The following is a 19,491-nucleotide window of genomic DNA, read 5'->3' on the forward strand; positions in this document are numbered from 1 at the left end:
CGAAATAAAACTTACATTAACTGCATCCTTCAACACCGTGACACATACCAGGTTCAGTAGAAGAATCTTTCTGGTCAATGCCATTTTATGAACTAGTAAAAACAAACAAATCTGAGAGAGAGAGAAAGAAGAGAAGAGAGAAAAGAGAGAAATATGTGGGTGTGTTTGTGTCCAAGAAAACCTGTGGCAGTGTAGCTCAGATGTGAGTCATGCTGGCCAGTTGCTTTGCTTCTTATAGAGTGTTGCATTTCTCAGTATGCCTGTCCTTTTTCTCTGGATCCTTAAGCTGCTACATTTTTCCTCAAAGATATACACCTGAATGTTCAGACTAGGTCCTTTAAAAAGGCGCTAGGTGATATGAAACAGTCATTCCTTGAAAGAAAGCAAAAGAATTGGTAAGTGGGAAAATTATACTTGGATACCTACAGATCAAAAGTTAACCTTGAATGCTTTCAGAGTCTCAATCAAAAAAAAGGTTTATATAAGTGATGATTGCATTCATATTAGCATCCAGCTTTTCAAAATGACTGATATTTGCTAATATGCAAACTGAAAGAATCGTAATTTTTTTACTAAGAGAATACATATTATGAAGATGTTGAAGGTGTTGGTGCATAAAGAATTCAGCAAGAGGCAGAGTGACAGGTAAGGAAGGAGTTTATTAGTATAGGACGCTTGTGAGAGATACGAGCAGGCAGGCAAGGGAGTGCCACCCCAAGAACTTAGTGGGCTACAGTTTTATAATCAAAGGAAAAGTGGGGAGTGGGAAAAGACCACCTTTTTTTTTTCATTCTTGAGTAGACTTCAGGCTTCCATCATCAGCTCTTCCTCCACGTCGGGCAGGGGAGTATTTTGTCCCTACATGGTCAGACTGGGACTGTCATGGCGCTATGGAAATGGCCCAGAAGTCACTAATATATACTGAAATATGGTAAATCATCTCAGGTTTTAGTATAATGTCATCTTTCCCTATAATTTTGTTTTTAGTGCATGCAGAGGAGCATGTCCTAGGAATCACTAACTTACCTCACTGGGCAGGATGTGGGTCTCACTCCTCCATTGTCATATTGTTTGGGGGCATGTCTCATGCTTCTGTTGCATGGTTTTGTTGCTAAGCAAGCCCGCTTGGTTTAGCTGTTTAGCAAGCCTGCTTTCTTGAGTGATCATTAACTTACAGGGGTCTCCTATACTTTTTTCTCTACTTACAATCCGCTAGTGGGATTAACTATTTAATCACCTACTTTGTTCCTTTACTCTGTCCCTATCACCTTGAATTACTTAATCTTAAAAACATTGTTGGTGGGGAGCAAAAAACTATACCTCTGTCCCCTCGCTCATGTGCTAAGGAAGAAGAGTGATATACAAATTAGAGATCTGAATAAGCTTACTTTAGTCACAATAGCAAGGGAAGGAGGAGAAGTAACTAGAAAGAGATGACAGAAACCGAGCCGTTGTTAGCTGCTCATGGCGAGCAGCTGTGAAGAGAACATTGGCAAATTAAGTATCCAGGCCTCCATCAAATCATTACTTAGGCTTCCTCCGTTTATCTAAGCCACATTGTCGTCACCGTCCTCCCCACTTCCGTTGCCTGCCAAAATGTGAAGAAATAACACATCATGCAGATTTTAGTTTTATCCTCTTTATTTTGTTCTTATTTTCTCCACCTCAGCAATCTCTTAAAATGTATTTCACAGCCTTAGATAGACCTTCAGACCTGAATGGAAACCCAACACTATTCAACCTTTTTTACTCCAGTTTGCATCCACAGATATTACTCTTACTCATGTGCTTGTTGGTCAGGTTGATGTTGCTTTTTTATTTAAAAAAAAAAAAAAAAAGACTCTAGGTTTTAGAACAGTTTTAGGTTCTCAGCAAAATTGAGAGGAAAGTACAGAGATTTCCCATATACGCTTTGCCACTACACTTGCACAGCCTCCCCCATTATTACCATCCCCCACCAGAGTGGTACATTTGTTACAGTTGATGAATCTACATTGACACATCATCATCACTCCAAATCCATTATGGTTTACATTATGGTTCACTCTTGGTGTTGTACGTTCTGTGGGATTGGACAAAGGTATAATGACATTCATCATTATAGAGTCATACAGAGTATTTTCACTATCCGTAAAATCTTCTGTGCCTTGCCTATTCATCTCTTCCCTGGATCCATGATCTTTTTATTATCTCCATTGTTTTGCCTTTTCCAGTTGGAATAATACAGTATGTAGCCTTTTCAGATGACTTTTTTCACTTAATAATATACATTTAAGGTTCTTCCATGTCTTTTCATGATTTCATAGCTCATTTTTTTAGCACTAAATAATCCATTGTCTGGATGTAACTCAATTTATTTATCTATTCACCTACTGACATCTTGGTTGCTTCCAATTTTTGGCAACAGGGATTTCTGTGTGGACATGTTTTCAACTCCTTTGGGTAAATACCAAGGAGCGTGATTGCTGGATCATATGTCAGAGTATGTTTATTTTTGTAAGAAACCACCAAACTGTCTTCCAAAGTGGCTGCACCATTTTGCACTCCCATCAGCAATGAATAAGAGTTCCTGTTGCTCCACATCCTTGGCAGCATTTGATGATGTCAGTGTTCTGGATGTTGGCTATTTTAATAGGTGTGTAATGGTATCTTGTTGTTTTAATTTGCATTTCTCTGATGATATAATGTGGAGCATCTTTTCATGTGGTTATTTGCCATCTGTGTATCTTCTTTGGTGAGGTGTCTGTTAAAGTATTTGGCCCATTTTAAAATCAGGTTGTTTGTTTTCTAACTGTTGAATTTCAAGAGTTCTTTGTGTATTTTGGATAATAGTCCATTATCAGATGTGCCTTTTGCAATTTTTTTCCCTGATGTTGCTTTTCATACAATATTGTTTACTACCCTGACCAGCTCTCTAATCTACAGCCTAGGTAAAGTTCTCACATGTCCTGGCCACAGATGCCACACAGTCTTTTTTTGGTACTAGGTCAACATTACACTCTTCCTTGTAGTTCCCTCTCGCAGGAGTCCACCCCTCTTACACTACATTGCCGGACATTGATCTAGATGCAGCTGCATAGCACAGAGGGTTTGTTTCATGGATGCCATGGCAAAATGCACATGAGTGGAGGACCACTAATCTACTCAAACTTCTCATTTGATGTGTAACACAGGTGAGTCATAGAGAGAAGTGATCTGAAGTAATGGCAGGCCTGGGATAAGAATTCAGGTTTCTCAACTTTAAGTCTAGTGTTCTTTTCATTGCTTCTAGGCTAAAGAGGGAGAACTAAAGAAGCACTTATAATTCCAAGCACTCAGTCATCATTCTGCAAAATGTGAAGTTAATAGCCTCTTATTTCTGAAACCCTGTGTGGCTTTCTCAGTCTTAATTGAAAACACAAGGAAACATATAATGTTACGCTTTACACAGGGAAATCTATAACTGACCCACCATGAATAGATAAGGTGTGTTGAGCAGAGCTTTTAGGAAGAGATTTTTTTATCTGTAGTAATCAGTTTATTCTCTCTTGCCTTGGCATTTTATTTAGGATTCTAGTCTTGGACTATGGAATGTGAGTTCCCTGTGTTGCAACAACCTGACCCATATGAGATTTTACTCAAGACTGTGGTCCCATTAACACTTGTAGTAACTAACAGGTATGAGTCCTCTAGCGGCTTGTATCCAAACCATTCACCTTTGGCCACACAGTTGGATGAGTATCTATCTAAAGGCCACTGGAAGAGCAAAATTAGCTACGCTTTTGTGCATGGTCCCACCAGTAGCTTATGATGTCTTAATAAAGCCTTCCTTTTCCATGTTTTTGCCCTCCAAAAATTTTTTACAAAAGGGTAATTTCTACTCAGTTTTCAGAGTTTCTCCTGTGACTGCTGTTTCTTAAAAATAATCAGCCTGAAATAATAATACTATCAAAGAGGTATATTTTGGGATGACAAATTCTGCTCCCCTTCATATGTAAACATTTCACCTGAGTGAAGTAATACATTTATCCATCCATGAAGAAATTAGATCAGGATTAGTTGTCAGAGAAGAATAGTAACCTGAAGGTTTGGAACATAGACAGGGAAAGTCTGCTGGGAAGATTTCCAGGGTAGGGCAAGGAAATAGGGAGAATTAGTTGTTGGGGGTACGGAAGAGACACAGCATTAAAGCCATGTTGCACCTTTGGAAGTGGGAATAGGAATGTGAAAAGCCGTGTGGGGGACCTTGAATATATCCTTTGCCTAAATTATAGTTTTGTCCAGGACTAGCCATGATTGGATTAGAAACTGCTCTGCTGTGTATGGATGTCGCTCTGAGACTGGAATAAGCAATCCTTACCTGTCAGTGATACGTGGGTGCTGGCAGATATGCGTGTGTGGATTTCATTTTTTTCTCAATGGGTTAAGTCTTCGTGGATAGATATCAACAGTCTAAGCTCCAGCACTTTTGTGAACACGTCATGTCACTTGGCAGCTGTGTTATTTCCAAGTAAACTCCAAGCAAAACATGAGGGGAAGGCAGACAATACCCAGGGCTTTTCAAAACTAGCTCTATCTTTATTAAGATAGGCTGAACTGGCAACTTCCACCAATGTGGCAATAAAATGCAGGAAGCAGAGAGCCTCAGCTCCACTATTGACTGGGTTAAGAAGGGGAAGCCTGATTGCCTCCTTGACACATTCTGATGATTTGGTACAGTTGTTTGCTGTATGACATCCTGTTTATGAGTTTTCAAGTTTTAAGAGCAAAAGAGTTATTATTTTTTCTTCAACTCTACAATTTTGAAATCTCTGGGCCACAAATCTTTAAAGATGTAGTTCCAATTTTAAATGAAAAAAAAAACAAATCAGTGAAAACCTTGGTTTGGCTTCCTTCAAACAGATAGTCTAGAGGTGTTCACTGTGCAGAAATTCCTTAAATTTCCAGACAAATATCAATTAAAAGTAGATACAGAAAAGAGGAAGAGGTTTCTTTTGGACATTGAATTTCCCATATACGTGGTAAAGGCTAGGTTGTGCATTCAGAAAAGAGCATTTGCTATATGTGCTTATCTTTCTTCATTAGAACAGCCTGGAGGACAGGCTGATCTCTTATTTCTTCCCTCCACAAAACTACAGCCCCTTCTATATATATAAAATTTATCCGTGTTCTTTTCTTGGGAAATTAAGTGGGCTGGGAGCTCTTCCACCTCCCCCCTGCCCATTTATTGATATTAACACTCAAAGCCATAGATAAATGCCAGGAGAGAAAGTGAAAACTGTAGAACAAAATCTAACATTACACTTTCTTTCTTGGCCTCCTACAGCTGTGTCATATTTTTTGTCACTATTTTAAGTTACCTCAATGTATCAAATCTAAAACAAGTCTTTGTTATATAGATTTAGTATAGATCAGTATCTAAGTGGTTTTTTTAAAACATACAAAATACTATAGTATGTTTTATACAACTACTAAATTTAACCCCTTGCATTTTAATTGGGTACAGTGTTATTAACTGAAATTAGAGCATTTCATTCACTGCAAGTATCACCCCATCATAGGTCTGTCCCAAGGTGACTCCCTAACCATCACTCACACTGCCTGTTGATTAGACAAAGTGGAGTTCATTGCTCACCGCATTAAGGGAGACCACCACCTCTCAAAGCTTTGGTAGTGTCTTGGAGAAGGAAAGGCAGGGTCAGAATTTGTTGAGAGATCAAGTTTGATTTAAGGCGGGTCTTTCTAAGTGAGAGGGCATGATTAGGATTGTGTAAAGATCACACACAATACAACCAGTCCATGATTGGTGGAAACAACAAGGTGAGGCTTTTAAAACAAGGGATTCATAGAATCATAGGGCTTAAACCGTCTTTGGACATTTTCCATTAAAGAGTTAATGGGTCTTGGGTCTTTTGGGCAGTTCTTGTAATGAACAGTCAAACCATGAACAGTCTAGACAGGAGACTCCTGGAAGAAGAAATTCATGCTAATGGAGACTGGAATAACATAAGGTCATTCTCATGTAGACAGGAAGGTGTGATTTTGGTGTTCAGTATCCAAGCTTACTGTAGGGTACAACATTCTAGTTCTCAGGTCTACTCAGATAATCTGGTAACAGAATCTCTGAAGCATTGGATGTTTTCTTTGCAGCTCCTTTTGAGTAGCATTTGACACAAGCCTTTTACTTTTCAGAGTTGCTTTGCAGTCGTTTATTAGCCTGTTTCTTGTGTTACAGAAAATTTCCCAATCAAATGCCCACCAGCAGTTACCACCAGAACCCTGCAACCAATCTTTTAATCCCAGAGGGGGCAGCAGAGGGAAGTCAAGTTCCAAGCATGATTATTTAAAACAGCAACCCATCATCTTGGGCAATTCTTAAGAGGCAACTGAAATCATGGGTGCTGGGTGCTTTCCAAGAGCTGAAAATCCTCTGAAGCAGGCAGGAAATTGCCATCTTTTAAAAGTTTCAGCTCTGTCTTCAGACCACTTGTCTCTTTCCCTTTAAGTTGGAAGCAGGGAAATTATGTGGGATCATTGCAAGCTCCTTTTTAGAGTTTCCTAACCCAGTTCCCACGTAGGATATAAATTCCATCCAAAGCCTCTGACTTCCGTTTTCGCTCCCCAGCACATGTCAGGCGGTCACAGGAGGGTGCTCTGGGGCAATGAGGCATCCTTAGCCAAAGAGTCTGTCTGGGGGGTGAAGCAACGAGGATGCTTAACATTTGAAAGAAGTGCGAACACTGTATTTACATTTAAATTAAAATGGAAACTTCTTATAGGTAATGTTTCTGAAAGGTGTGTGTGGCACATCTGCCGAGGTCTATTGTTTATTCATGCTGTAAATCCTTTGAAATGTGTTAAAATGCTTCCCACTCATTATAAAGCTCCTGCCACCCCTGGATTACGACTTTGATGTCACCAATCCTGCTTCAAAGGGTTCTTTCTGGGCTATTAATCACAGTTTAGCCTCTGAAGATATCGCCAGAGAAAACATTTGGACATCTTTGTGCTAGACTTGCTAAAAACTTTGAAATCTTGAGTGTCTTGCAAATGCACAAATTGCAGCATTTCCTTTCATTGACAACTTTTTATTTTGCTACAGGATCAAATGACATTTTCGGTAAAAATGCAAACAGATCTCTTGGTTTGGGAGGTTAGGGATGAGAGAGGAGATGAAGGGTGGGTGGTGAGGAAGGGAGATGGGAGTCTGAGCAGGCCATTCAGACCCTTCAAAGGCAAAACGTGGTAGGAATTAAAGTGGCCAAGACACGGAGGTTCAAAATGGAGTTGCCTTATCATTTTTTCTCATCTTTATTTTTTGACAAACCAGTGTTCACAGTAGCAAATTAGTGAGATTCTCTGTTCTTCTCTTACCTTCTACTCTCTGAGACCTATGTGAACTGTTCAAGCAAATCATCATCATCATCATCATCGATGCTAGTAACATGAAGTGAGCACTTACCTTGTACCAGCTGTGTGTTGACAGTGCTTTTCGTGAATTATTTCATCCAATGCCCATAAACAGCTCTGAGGATTAGGTAGTAAGTACTGTCTTCATGTTGTAGACAAAGAAACCAAAGCTCTGAGATGTTAATTAACTTGTTCAAGGTCAGCCCCTATGACTCAGAGGCTGTCCCCCGCTGCCTAACTAACTCTCTCTTCATCAGCTGTTTCAATGGGGGTGGTCAGGTTCCTCCCTTCAGGCTGAGGGACCCATACTGACAGATCTGCTCATCAGTCTGTACCTTAAATCCTGGCGGTAGTGTTCTCTATTGCCCACCTTCTCTTTCAGGAAAACTCCCAGCATCTTTTTTTCTTCCTTATTTGTCTCTTTCAGTGACTGGTAAGCCCTAATTGGAGACTTTTTGTGGTAAAAACTTATAACTTGAAATCTACCGTCTTAACAGACTTTTAAGTATACAGTATGATACTGTTTAGTGTGTGCACACTGATGTACAGCAGATCTCGAGGAATTTTTCGTCTTGTATGACTGAAACTCTGTACCCATTGAACAACAGCTCCCCATTTCCCTCTCCCCCCAGCCCCTGGCAACTACCTTCTCCTCCTTGCTTTTATGAGTTTGGCTGCTTTTGGTACCTCATATAAGAAGAATCTAACAGTATTTGTCCTTCTGTGACTGGCTTATTTCACTTTGCATAATGTCCTCCTGGTTCATCCGTGTTGCCCCAAATGGCATGATTTCCTTCTTTTTTTAAGGCTGAATAAATATTCCATTATATGTACATGCCACATTTTCTCTATCCATTCACCCTTTGATGAATATTTAGCTGTTTCCACTGCTTGGCTATTGTGAATAATGCTGCAGTGAACATGGGAATGCAAATATCTCTTCAAGATTCTGTTTTCAGTTCTTTTGGATAAGTACCCAGAGGTGGGGTCACTGGATCATATGGCAGTTCTAGTTTTAATTTTTTGAAGAACCTCCATACTATTTTCCGTAGCAGCTGTACCATTTTATATTCCCACCAACAGTGCACAAGGGTTCCAGTTTCTCCACATCCTCGCCAACACTTGTTATTTTTTGTTGCTGGTGGTGGTGTTTTTTATGTGGGGGAGGGAAAATAATTTTCCCTCTACACTTCTAGGTTCTTAGCTGAGACACCCCTGTAATAAAAAGACAGATTTAATGGGAGAAAAACAAACAGAAATTTAATAACATGTATACCTCCTGTATACATGGGAGATATCCAGGGAAAACTGACTAAACTCCCTGAAATGGCCCAAGCCACCAACTTAAACATTATATCTAGCTAAAGACAAAAGATGTTGGGGAGTGGGGAGGCTGGTTATGGGAGTTGACTAGGAAAAGCACAGTAAACAAGGGTAAGGTTGTTATGCAAATTTAAGTTGGTGCCTTCTCCATTGATAAGAGTTTCTAGAGGTTTAGAGTCATCTCTTTCTGGTACAGAGAGGGAGACACCTTTACATATGGAGATTCCCCTTGTAAATTTTTCTTACAAAAGGGTAATTTCTGCTCAGTTTTCAGAGCTTCACGTGTGTCTGCATTTTTAAAAAAATAACCAGCTTAGAGTAATCAGTATGTCAAAGGGGCGTATTTTGCTCCTCTTCCTTTATAATGGCCACCCTAACAAGTGTGAGGTGATATCTCATTGTGGCTTTGATTTGCATTTCCCTGACTGTTAGTGAAATTGAGCATCTTTTCATATACCTGTGGGCCATTTGTATGTCATCTCTGGAGAAATGTCTATTCAAGTTCTTTGCCCATTTTTTAATCAGCTTATTTTATTTTATTTTTTGCTGTTGAGTTGAGGAGTTCCTTATATATTTTGGAAATTAACCTCTTATCAAATATATGGTTTGCAAATATTTTCTCCCATCTCTGGGTTGTTTTTCCCCCCTGTTGATGGTATCCTTTGCTTTGCAGAAACTTTTAGTTTGATACAGTCCCAATTGTCTGTTTTTGCTTTTGTTGCCTGTGCTTTTGGTGTCCTATCCGAGAAATAATTGTCAAGACCAGTGTTAGGAAGATTTCCCCCTATGTTTTTTTTCTAGGAGTTTTATAGTTTCTGGTCTTACATTTAAGTCTTTAATCCAGTATGAGTTGATTTTCCAGTATGATGTAAGATAGGGTTTCAGTTTCATTCTTTGGAATGTAGATGTCCAGTATTCCCAACACCATTTATTGAAGAGATAATCCTTTCCCCATTGTGTAATCTTGGCACCCATGTCAAAGATTATTTGACCATATGTGCATGGGTCTATTTCTGGGCTCTCCATTCTGTTCCATTGGTCTGTATGTTTATCTTCAGGTCAGTACTGTTTTGCCATATTGTTTTGATTACTATAGCTTTATAATATATTTTGAAATCAGGAAATGTAAGGTCTTCAGCTTTTGCTTTCCTTCTCAAGATTGTCTTGGAGTCCTTTGTGGTTCTATATGAATTTTAGGATTGTTTTTTCTATTTCTCCAGAAATGCCATTGAGATTTTGATGGGGATTGCACTGAATCTGTAGATCTCTTTGGGTAGCATGGACATTCTAACAATATTAAGTCTTCTAATCAATGAACACAGTGAAGGGTAACAGAATATGCCACCCCAAAATATGCCACTTTGGCATTAAAATTATTTTAAGCTGAAGGCAACTGAGAAGAAGCAGATACAAGAAAAGCCTCTCTCCCTTCCCCCTATTTGCCCAAAAGAAGGGCATACATTTGTAAAAATATGCCCCCTCTCCTCTCTACCAGAAAGCACATAAATTAATCACCAGAGACAACTCTAGACGCTTATCAACTCAAAGACAGCACCAGAGGAATCTATATAACGAATTAGCCCTTATCTTCCATTAGCTTCCCAATATATTTACTTTCCCACAATTTCCCACCCCTAGAAACTCAAAGTTCTTTTCCTTTGTGTTGTCACTTCTTTATAAATTATTGTTCTTTTGTTAAGATGTTATGTAAGCCCAAGTTCTAACCACCCCTTTGAGTTACTCATCACTAAATACTTCTGTGTATATGTGTGATACATGCGTTAATAAACTTCTGATTGTTTTTCTCTTGTTACTCTGTCTTCTGTCAGTCTAATTTTTAGGGCCTCAGCCAGTGAACCTAAGATGAGTAAAGGAAAAGGATTTTTTTCCTCCCCCACAATGGAATTGCTTTCCTTTTACTTTTGTCTTCTTTAGTTTCTTTCAGGAATGTTTTATAGTTTTCAGTATACAAGTTTTCGCCTCCTTGGTTAAGTTTACTTCCTAGTATTTTATTCTTTTTGATGCTATTGTAAATGGAATTGTTTTCTTAACTTCCTTTTCAGATTTTCATTGTTAGTATATAGAAATGCAACTGATTCTTTTATCTGTTGATTTTATATCCTACAACTTTGTTGAATTCATTTGTTAGTTCTGTTAGGGGTGTGTGTGTGTGTGTGTGTGTGTGTGTGTGTGTGTGTGTGTGTGTGAGATCTTTAGGGTTTTCTACATATAAGGTAATGTCACCTATGAACAGAGATAATTTTACTTCTTCCTTTACAATTTGGATGCTTTTATTTCTATTTCTCGCCTAACTGATCTAGCTAGGACTGCCAGTACTGTGTTGAATAGAAGTGGTGAGAGTGGACATTCTTGCCTTGTTCCTAATCTTAGAGAAAAACTTTCAGTTTTTCACTGTTGAGTACATGATTTGTGGGCTTTTCATATATGGCCCTTTTATGTTGTAGTAATTTCCTTCTATTCCTAGTTTAAGTGAATTTGAGACCTTTTGTCCTTTCTTATTTGCTTATTAAACTAATATATATTCAAATTATATTACAAATTATTTATAACTTATAATTATTATAATTTACTTCCAATTTATATCATTGAAATTTCAAAATTCAAATTTTTCCAAATTTTTCAAATTCAGAGCAGATCATTTAGAACATTCTGAAAAATACAAGGGCACAAAAAGAAAAATTACTCATCATACTATTGTTTCACTTTTCCTTTGCCTTAACTTCTTTGTCTTTTTTGCTCAGGTAACTTGGCCCAGACAAGAGCCAGGATAACAGCAGCCTCAAGATCTTTGCCTCCGCATTTCAGTGCCGGGAGACCCAAGGTAAGTAGTATGTTTGCACTCAAAATACTGTGGACAGACAAGATGTTCCCACCCTAGGGATTATCCTAGGTGGGCAACATTAGTTTCCTTTATCTAGCCCACTACCTGGGCAGTCTGGAAGAGAGATTGAAGGGATTTAGGAATCAGGGGTTAGGAAATTTGAAACAACACCATGGAATCCTTTGCAATCCTGTGTCAGGGAAAAAAAACTTTTCCTCTACCCTTTTAAGTTCAGTATTTGGGGGAATGTGAATTAAACTGACATATTAGCAAGAGAAAAAAAAATGCTTTAATCATATACATACAGTAGTTCACCAAATAAGTGACTCAAAGGGCCAGTTAGATTTTGGGGATTATATACCATCTTAATAGGAGATGAAGAGAGGAAGAAGGACATTTCCGGGACAACAAATGACTTTTGGGCGAAATAAATGGTCCTTTAGGAGAATAGATGGGAGGTATAACAGTTTTATGACAATGTCTATTTAGGCAATTTCTTATCCCAGTGCTCACTTCTCATCTCTGGTGATAGGAGTCAGTCTTCTCTGATTGCAAAGCTCCCCTCTCAGAGGGGATTTGAGGCAGTTGAATTCTTTTGGGAGGCTTTGCTTTTAGGCAGATAAGGGGAGTTCCAAAAAGCTTCTTCTTGCAACTGTTGATTCTTACATGTCTTCAGTTCAAAATAATCCTTATGGCACTGTGGCATATCTAGACCCCTTCACCTGATTTTCAGAAATATCACTTAAGATACAGAACAATGACACTTGAAAATTGTTGACACTTGAAAATAAAGTCCATCTAGGAAGAGATAAAGCACTTTTCCTTGAAGCCATCACCATCCTACAGAGGAGGATAACAAAAGGAGTCAGCAGGGAGGAAAGAAACCAAACCCTTTCCTATTTCTCTGCTTTGCTCTCTGAAAAATGAGTGGTGCACTTGTCCATGCAAAAGGGGTGTTAGAAGGGTTCCTAAATATCCCGCTGTAAAATATTTTTATCTCTTCCATCCTTCCTGATAATGCTTAGCACAAATCTCAAGGACTGGCTGGTTAATGTTCATTGTATATACTAATACTAACACCAAGAAACAATAATCTTAAAGGTGATGGAGTAATAAACAGGTCACATCTCTGAATTTTCTTACCTTTCTGTTTACATTGCATATTAAATAATTCATTTAATAAAGAATGATCAATACAGCTGCACATAATACCATTGACTATTACCCCCAAATTGATAGAGAAGTACATATCTATACTTACTCCCTCTGGGAATAAAAGACCTGCACATAAAAAGGGATTCAGATCATCTTTGGTAACAATAATTTTACACCCACATTGTTAATACAATCTTGTGGAATATTCTGCTTTTCAACCTTATGAATTTGTGGCAAGATGTTAGGGCTATTTAACATGAGTTATATGGGCCCCTCAATGAGATTTACAGAGAAGTTTCAGTGGTTATGAGAGCCTCTTGATATTACATGTAAAATGTTGTTTGTGTTAAATACAGTTGATTCTCATTATTCACAAGACTTACGTTCTGTAAAGTTACTGTGAACACTGAATCAGCAAATCCTGAGCATTGCTCCCAGAGGAAATACACGGTTAGGTTCCTGCAAGCCTCTGGTTACAACACTTTTGTCAACTGATTAATACATAATCTTGTATTATGTGTGTTTCTATTTAAAGATACTTTATTTAATACAATTGACCCTTGAACAACATGGGGGTCGGGGCACCAACTCTCCACACAGTTGAAAACCCACATATAACTTTATAGAGGGCTGTCTGTATCCACGGTTGAACAGATGCAGATTCAACCAACTATGGATCGTGTAGTAGTGCTGTATTTACCATTGAAAAGTATATGTGTGTAAGTGCATCCATGCGGTTCGAACCTGTTTTGCTCAGGTCAACTAGATACTTCTTATAAATAATTAATTATATGTAGTATTGCTTTGTATAAAACAATATTTCAAGTACAGTATTTGTATCATTGAACTCAAGGCCAACGGCACTATAACTCATGCCTTGAACAAAGCTAATCTAACACACAAATGTTCTCCAACAGGCACATGACAGCCTCCTTACACTTAGGAACACTAGACAGCACTTCAGCACTATGATTAGGGGCTATTTTATTTTTATTTATTTATTTATTTATTATAAATTTATTTTTTATTTTTATTTTTGGCTGCTTTGGGTCTTTGTTGCTGTGCATGGGCTTTCTCTGCTTGTGGTGAGCGGGGGCTACTCTTCGTTGCAGTGCACGGGCTTCTCATTGTGGTGGCTTCTCTTGTTGTGGAGCAGGGGCTCTAGGCACATGGGCTTCAGTAGTTGTGGCACGCAGGCTCAGTAGTTGTGGCACGCGAGCTCTAGAGCGCAGGCTCAGTAGTTGTGGCGCACGGGCTTAGTTGCTCCGCGGCATGTGGGATCTTCCCGGGCCAGGGCTCGAACCCCTGTCCCCTGCGTTGGCAGGCAGATTCTTAACTGCTGCGCCACTGGGGAAGCCCCAGGCGCTATTTTAAACAATAAAATCACCAGCCAAAAGCACAAAAATGCGGCACAAAAATCATGGCACTTAAGTAGACCTTGAAAAAGACACTTGTTTACAGCATGAGAGCTGGAACCAGAAGACAGAGTGTCACCTTGTTCAACCTCAGCTGGAAGCATGCACATCAGGTGTCAAAGTTTCCACTGCTCTGCATGTCTGCAAATGACCGTGAAAGCGTGTGAGCACTGATTGATTTGGAGATTACAAATACATTTCAGCAAGTAGGCAAATTTACAAATACAGCATCCACAAATAATGAGGATCAACTGTATATGTTTTTTTGCAGTCATTGGCTTCCACCAGATTCTAAAAAGGATCGTGACACGTTCCTTTCAAAAAGATGAAAGACTCCTGTGTAATATTCTCTGTCAACTCATATTCCCCTCCTTTCCTCAACTTGATTTTTTGACTGCTGGACTCTGCCAGGACCTGTCCCCCTGCCTTCCACATTCGGTATCAGCACGTTGTTATCTCCCTCCCTGCCCTGCCTACATGAGAAGTGTGCCCTCGAGTGTGTGGAGTATATTTACATCACTATAATAAATATAGGGCTTCCCTGGTGGCGCAGTGGTTGAGAATCTGCCTGCTAATGCAGGGGACACGGGTTCGAGCCCTGGTCTGGGAAGATCCCACATGCCACGGAGCAGCTGGGCCCGTGAGCCACAATTGCTGAGCCTGCGCGTCTGGAGCCTGTGCCCCGCGATGGGAGGGGCCGCGATAGAGAAAGGCCCGCGCACCGCGATGAAGAGCGGTCCCCGCACCGCGATGAAGAGTGGCCCCCGCTTGCCGCAACTGGAGAAAGCCCTCGCACGAACCGAAGACCCAACACAGCCAAAAATAGATAAATAAATAAATAAATAAATAAATAAAAAAGAAAATCCTTTAAAAAAAAAAAAAATAAATATAGGTGAGATGAAAATGACTAGAGATTTATTGTCCCTAGGAAAGAATATGAGCTGAAAGTTCTAATTAAGGCATCAGAAAATATGAAGGGTAACAACAGCAATAAAAAACTCCATCAGTTCCTCTCTGCCTTCCCAAGATGAAATAGCAGAGGTGGCCTTGCAGAAAGCTGACCTCCACCACATTCAGCACCCTCACACTGGGCCGGTGTCAAGGCCAGCCTTGCTTCCTCATTCAGTGCTGTGGAGACTTTTGAGGGGAGTGATGCCGTAGGGACTGTTTCCTTGAGAGAGGGATGGATCACTTGATAGCAGTAAGAGTTCTTGACCAAAGGCCTTGTCAAGAACCTAAATATAAATACTTCTGAGGTTTTGGGATGCAGATAGTAGGTACTTACGGAGACCAAGGGGGAAAAGAAATCCTTCAGTTTTTCATTTATTGCTGAGATCTAGATGGTTTGTGAGACTTTTTGGAGTCTGTGTCTTTATCCTAAAGTAAATTTAGTTGACAGATGAGGCAAATCTTTTTAATAATACCATGCTTTCAGACCGATTCTATAAGTTGTAACAAACCATGTAGAAAGGCAGTATGTAATGTTTAAGGAGTAGGTTTTGGAATCAGAACTGGGTTCAGATCTAGGCATGGCCAGTTACTAGCTGCAGGACTCTGGGAAATTTACCTAAAATCTTTGAGCCTTAACTTCTTTATATGTAGAATAGGAGTGATAATAGTGTTTACCTCATAGGGTCCTTTTGAGAATTCATTGACATAGTGTAGGCAAAGTGTTTAGCATAGTGATTTCACACCGGAAACAGTAAATGTTTTATTACTCACATTTTGATAACCATCTAAAATTCCATGTGTGTAGTCCATATGTATACAGAAGCTTGCTCATTTCCTGTGGGCTTGGGGTCTGTACCACAATTTGTAAAGCTTACTCATGACTACTTTGAAGGCTAACCAGCACCGCTCACAAGGAATGGGGTAGGACATTTGTCACGTGGGCAAACAACAAGCTTGCTTAGCTCCATTTGGCTTACACTGTTGTAGCAATTGGTGGTTTAGAAGAAGGGTATACTGGGTTAGAAAGACAATGTTTTTATCCAAAATATCAGTTCTACTGATCATTTTGAAATTGTTTTCATTGGAAATATTTTCTCTGCCAATAAATAAAAAGATGTCCTTGCTGTGTTGCATGGGAGCTAGTACTCACCTTATTCCATGGAACAAAACCCTGCATCCTTAGTACTGATCACTAAGCTACGACTGAATCAAACACGGTAATGAAGGAAGGGGAACTGACTGGCCTCTTGTGTGTGTGCAAGGCAGTGGTTTTTAAATAACACAGGCTTTGGGAAGTTAACTAACAAGTCCAAGTCCATACAGCTATTAAGCAGAGGAGCCAGAATTTGAAGCAGGTGTGTCCAGTTCCAAACCCTGTGCCCTGTAGCACATACCCCCTGAGCCTAGGAAGCCTTTCCTGTCTCTTTTTCTCCGATCTGAGGTAAAAACTTATACGATGCTATGGAGAGGGCTGGTTTTTTGTTGTGAGATCCCCACCTTTGGAAAGAACTATTTGTTAGATGATGACCTCAATAGAACCTACTTTCTGGATTGTTTCTAAGAGACTTTTTTTTTTTAATTAAATGAGGCTACCATTAACTAAATTAGTTCAGAAAGACAAGCTCTTAGGTTAGACAACAACCTTCTCATCTCTCTTTTTTTTTTTTTTTTTTTTCGAGTTTTTTTGAATTCTGTGGAGTTCATGGCAGGCCCAGTGCAGACAGAGGTCTCCTACTTTGATAGGAAAAGAGAGGCAACTTCTGGTATGTCCCTTGTCCAAAGTGAAATTCCCTCTTTTAGATCTACTCCATGCACAGGAGAGCTTCATGACTATGCAAATATGCAAGAGACCCTTGACCAACCCAAGACCTTTCCAAATTCTTAAATTAGAAGGTACCCCAATAGTATATTATTTATTCTTTAAAATATAGTACTAAATATGTAGGTGATGAACTGTAGACAAACATTAACATTTCCAAGTTATATATAACACAGAATAGGTTTTTACTTACTTTACAAGAGTTACTCTGTATGTGAGTATAAGGACGGAACTAAAGTCGTGCTGGGTGGCTACAGGAGCCCACCAGCCCTATAACTTGGATTGCAAATTGGTGCTTCGTTCTGTATTTTTCCAATTTGCTGCAGGGGATGGGTACTGATCTTGAAAACAATACATATCACACTTTTTAAATTATGTCTTAGCAGAATTAATATACATCAAAGATTTTTCTGATCACTAAGCTGTTAAATTCTCAAATGCCAAGGGTCCACTGTATGTTCTGAGGAAGGGTAACAGGTAAATGCTACTAGTAAGAGAAATATGGATGAGCTTTTCAGCTGCCCTTTCACAGTGAATTAGAGCTTGAGAGGCTGGCACTCGCTGGCTAATTTGAATGAAAAGGGAGGGAAAGGAAGGAGGAAAAGCAGGGTTCAAAGCAAGCTGTGGTTCTTCAGGGAGGATCTCTGAATAAAAGAAATAGTTGGGAGTGCACATGAAGGTCAGGTGGGGAGAAAGAATGTTTAGGAAAACTCTCAGAATTTACAATTTGGCGAAGGCAGACCCTAGCCAAGATCTTTCTTTCTTCAGTCCTAACTAGCTTTCCCCAAACCTCACCAATGCTGAGCTCTGTCCTCCAAGTGGGGGTGAGATGGGGAAGAAACCTTCCATGTGGTCCCTGCAGATAACGCCATAGGACCTCTGCAGGTGGGGTGGTTGTGTTTGTGTTTTTCTCTTTTCTCTATGAGAGCAGCCTTCCTTCTCAACACAGAGCTTTCATTTCCTCCTTTCTCATTAAAAAAATTAAAAAGTCAGACCTACAGGCAGTTGTACCATTGCTTCAGCTGCATCCAGATGAAATGATGGCTTTGGGAACAGATCCAATCTGCAGCCTAGAGAATGCAAGCTGCCCCGCGCACCGCCCCCCGACCCCCGACCCCTGACATCACTTCTCTCAGAGTTACCCTTATATTCCTGCTCACTATTTAGGTTGCTTTTCTAGTTTTTGAAAACTTAGCTCCACATTTATTCCCCTTCTTAAACAGACCTGTTTTCTTTATCCAAGCCAGTTGAAGCCTTTTCTTCCATTTCGCACGCAGTCTCCTAAATGCCCCTCGAGGTAAGCCTCATTATTCAACCACCTCCCCATGGCCCCGTCCCTTCTAGCACCCACTTCTCACTGTTGTTGAACAAGGCTGCAGACATTCTCACCCCGTGGGGAGGTGGCTGCCTGGACAGCAGTCCACTGAGTGGAACACACGTGCTGACAGCAGCATCTTGCAGTTCAAATGTCTGTGCTTCATACCCTTGCCACCTGTTCCGAGCAGATGGGAGGCTGCCACAGAGGAGGCTGGTGCTGAAACGCTGCTCATGTGCTCTGCAAACCAAATAGCTTTGTGTGTGCGGGAGCAGGGATTTTATTGTTGAGATAAAATGATGGAACACAGGGTGCCACAACTGTTTGCTACAGTTGTTTTCATTCTAAATTCCTTCCAGTCGGCCCAGGTAGTTGGGACAGATGATTGGGAACAGGTGTATCCCAAGCTCTGGTCCGCAGTGAGCACGTGGTAACTGTGGGCGGCAGGAGGGGTGTGGCAGGGTTAGTGTCTGATGGCCGGAAGGCGAAAGGGCTCCCCTAGTGCCCTGTGGTGCAACCGGGGCTTTGTAATCGCCCAGCCTCATGGGTTTTGCCCAGTTTTCTTTTAAGAAATAATTTGGTCTCGTGTGACATTATTGGAGAACTTAATAGTGGCCCATTAGAGCATGGAGAAATACAGAAATAACACTGATGGGGGTTTGTACTGAGACCATATAGTATGTCACAGAGTGTGGTCATTGTCAAGAGAGTAGAACAGTGCAAATTCTGTTTTTCTTTTAGATGTCTTTAAACTCCTCCCCCATGGTATGTACAGTTGTGTCCTAAACATCAAGGGCCCTCAGATATTTGACCAAATAACATTTCAGATTTGGGGAAAATACATTGTCTATATCCTCAAACCACTCGCCTCTGCCTCTGTTCCAGGTGGACACTCTGGAGGTGATACGGCATCCGGAAGAAACCACCAACATGAAGGGGCAGACCATGGCTTCTTACTTCCGGGTATGGAGTCTTCTTGATCTCTATTCTGCCTGTTTCCAGAAAGGACTTGCCAACCCTTCCCACAAGAGGCCCAGATCCCACAGAGTCACTGAAATAAGATCAGAGCTCAAGAGTCAGTTAAGAAAGGTGGTGGTGTAGGGAGAGGAAAATTACAACGGGGCGCCCCCTCTGAGTACAGTGTTCTCTGATCTCAGAAAGACCAGATGAGCCCTCACGTGTCTACAGAGGCCCTCTCCGCCGCTGGCACATAGCCCTGTCCGTTGAATGTCCTGATCCTGTTAGCATTTCAGCTGCTTCTTGGCCTTAAAACTACTGGAGT

The 19,491-nt window shown here is 40.3% G+C and overlaps 1 protein-coding gene across 1 annotated transcript in view; it reads left to right on the forward strand.

Moving 5' to 3' along the window:
• MYO3B (myosin IIIB) overlaps nt 1–19,491 on the forward strand; it is a 108,807-nt gene that overhangs the window by 42,112 nt on the left and 47,204 nt on the right. Inside the window, exons 12-13 of the mRNA XM_057550943.1 lie at nt 11,475–11,554; nt 19,095–19,172. Coding sequence (XP_057406926.1) covers nt 11,475–11,554; nt 19,095–19,172 — 158 coding nt within the window. The remainder of the gene's footprint in view (nt 1–11,474; nt 11,555–19,094; nt 19,173–19,491) is intronic.

The sequence above is a fragment of the Balaenoptera acutorostrata genome, chromosome 8, assembly GCF_949987535.1.
Source record: "Balaenoptera acutorostrata chromosome 8, mBalAcu1.1, whole genome shotgun sequence".
In the NCBI taxonomy this organism is placed as follows: Eukaryota; Metazoa; Chordata; class Mammalia; order Artiodactyla; family Balaenopteridae; genus Balaenoptera; species Balaenoptera acutorostrata.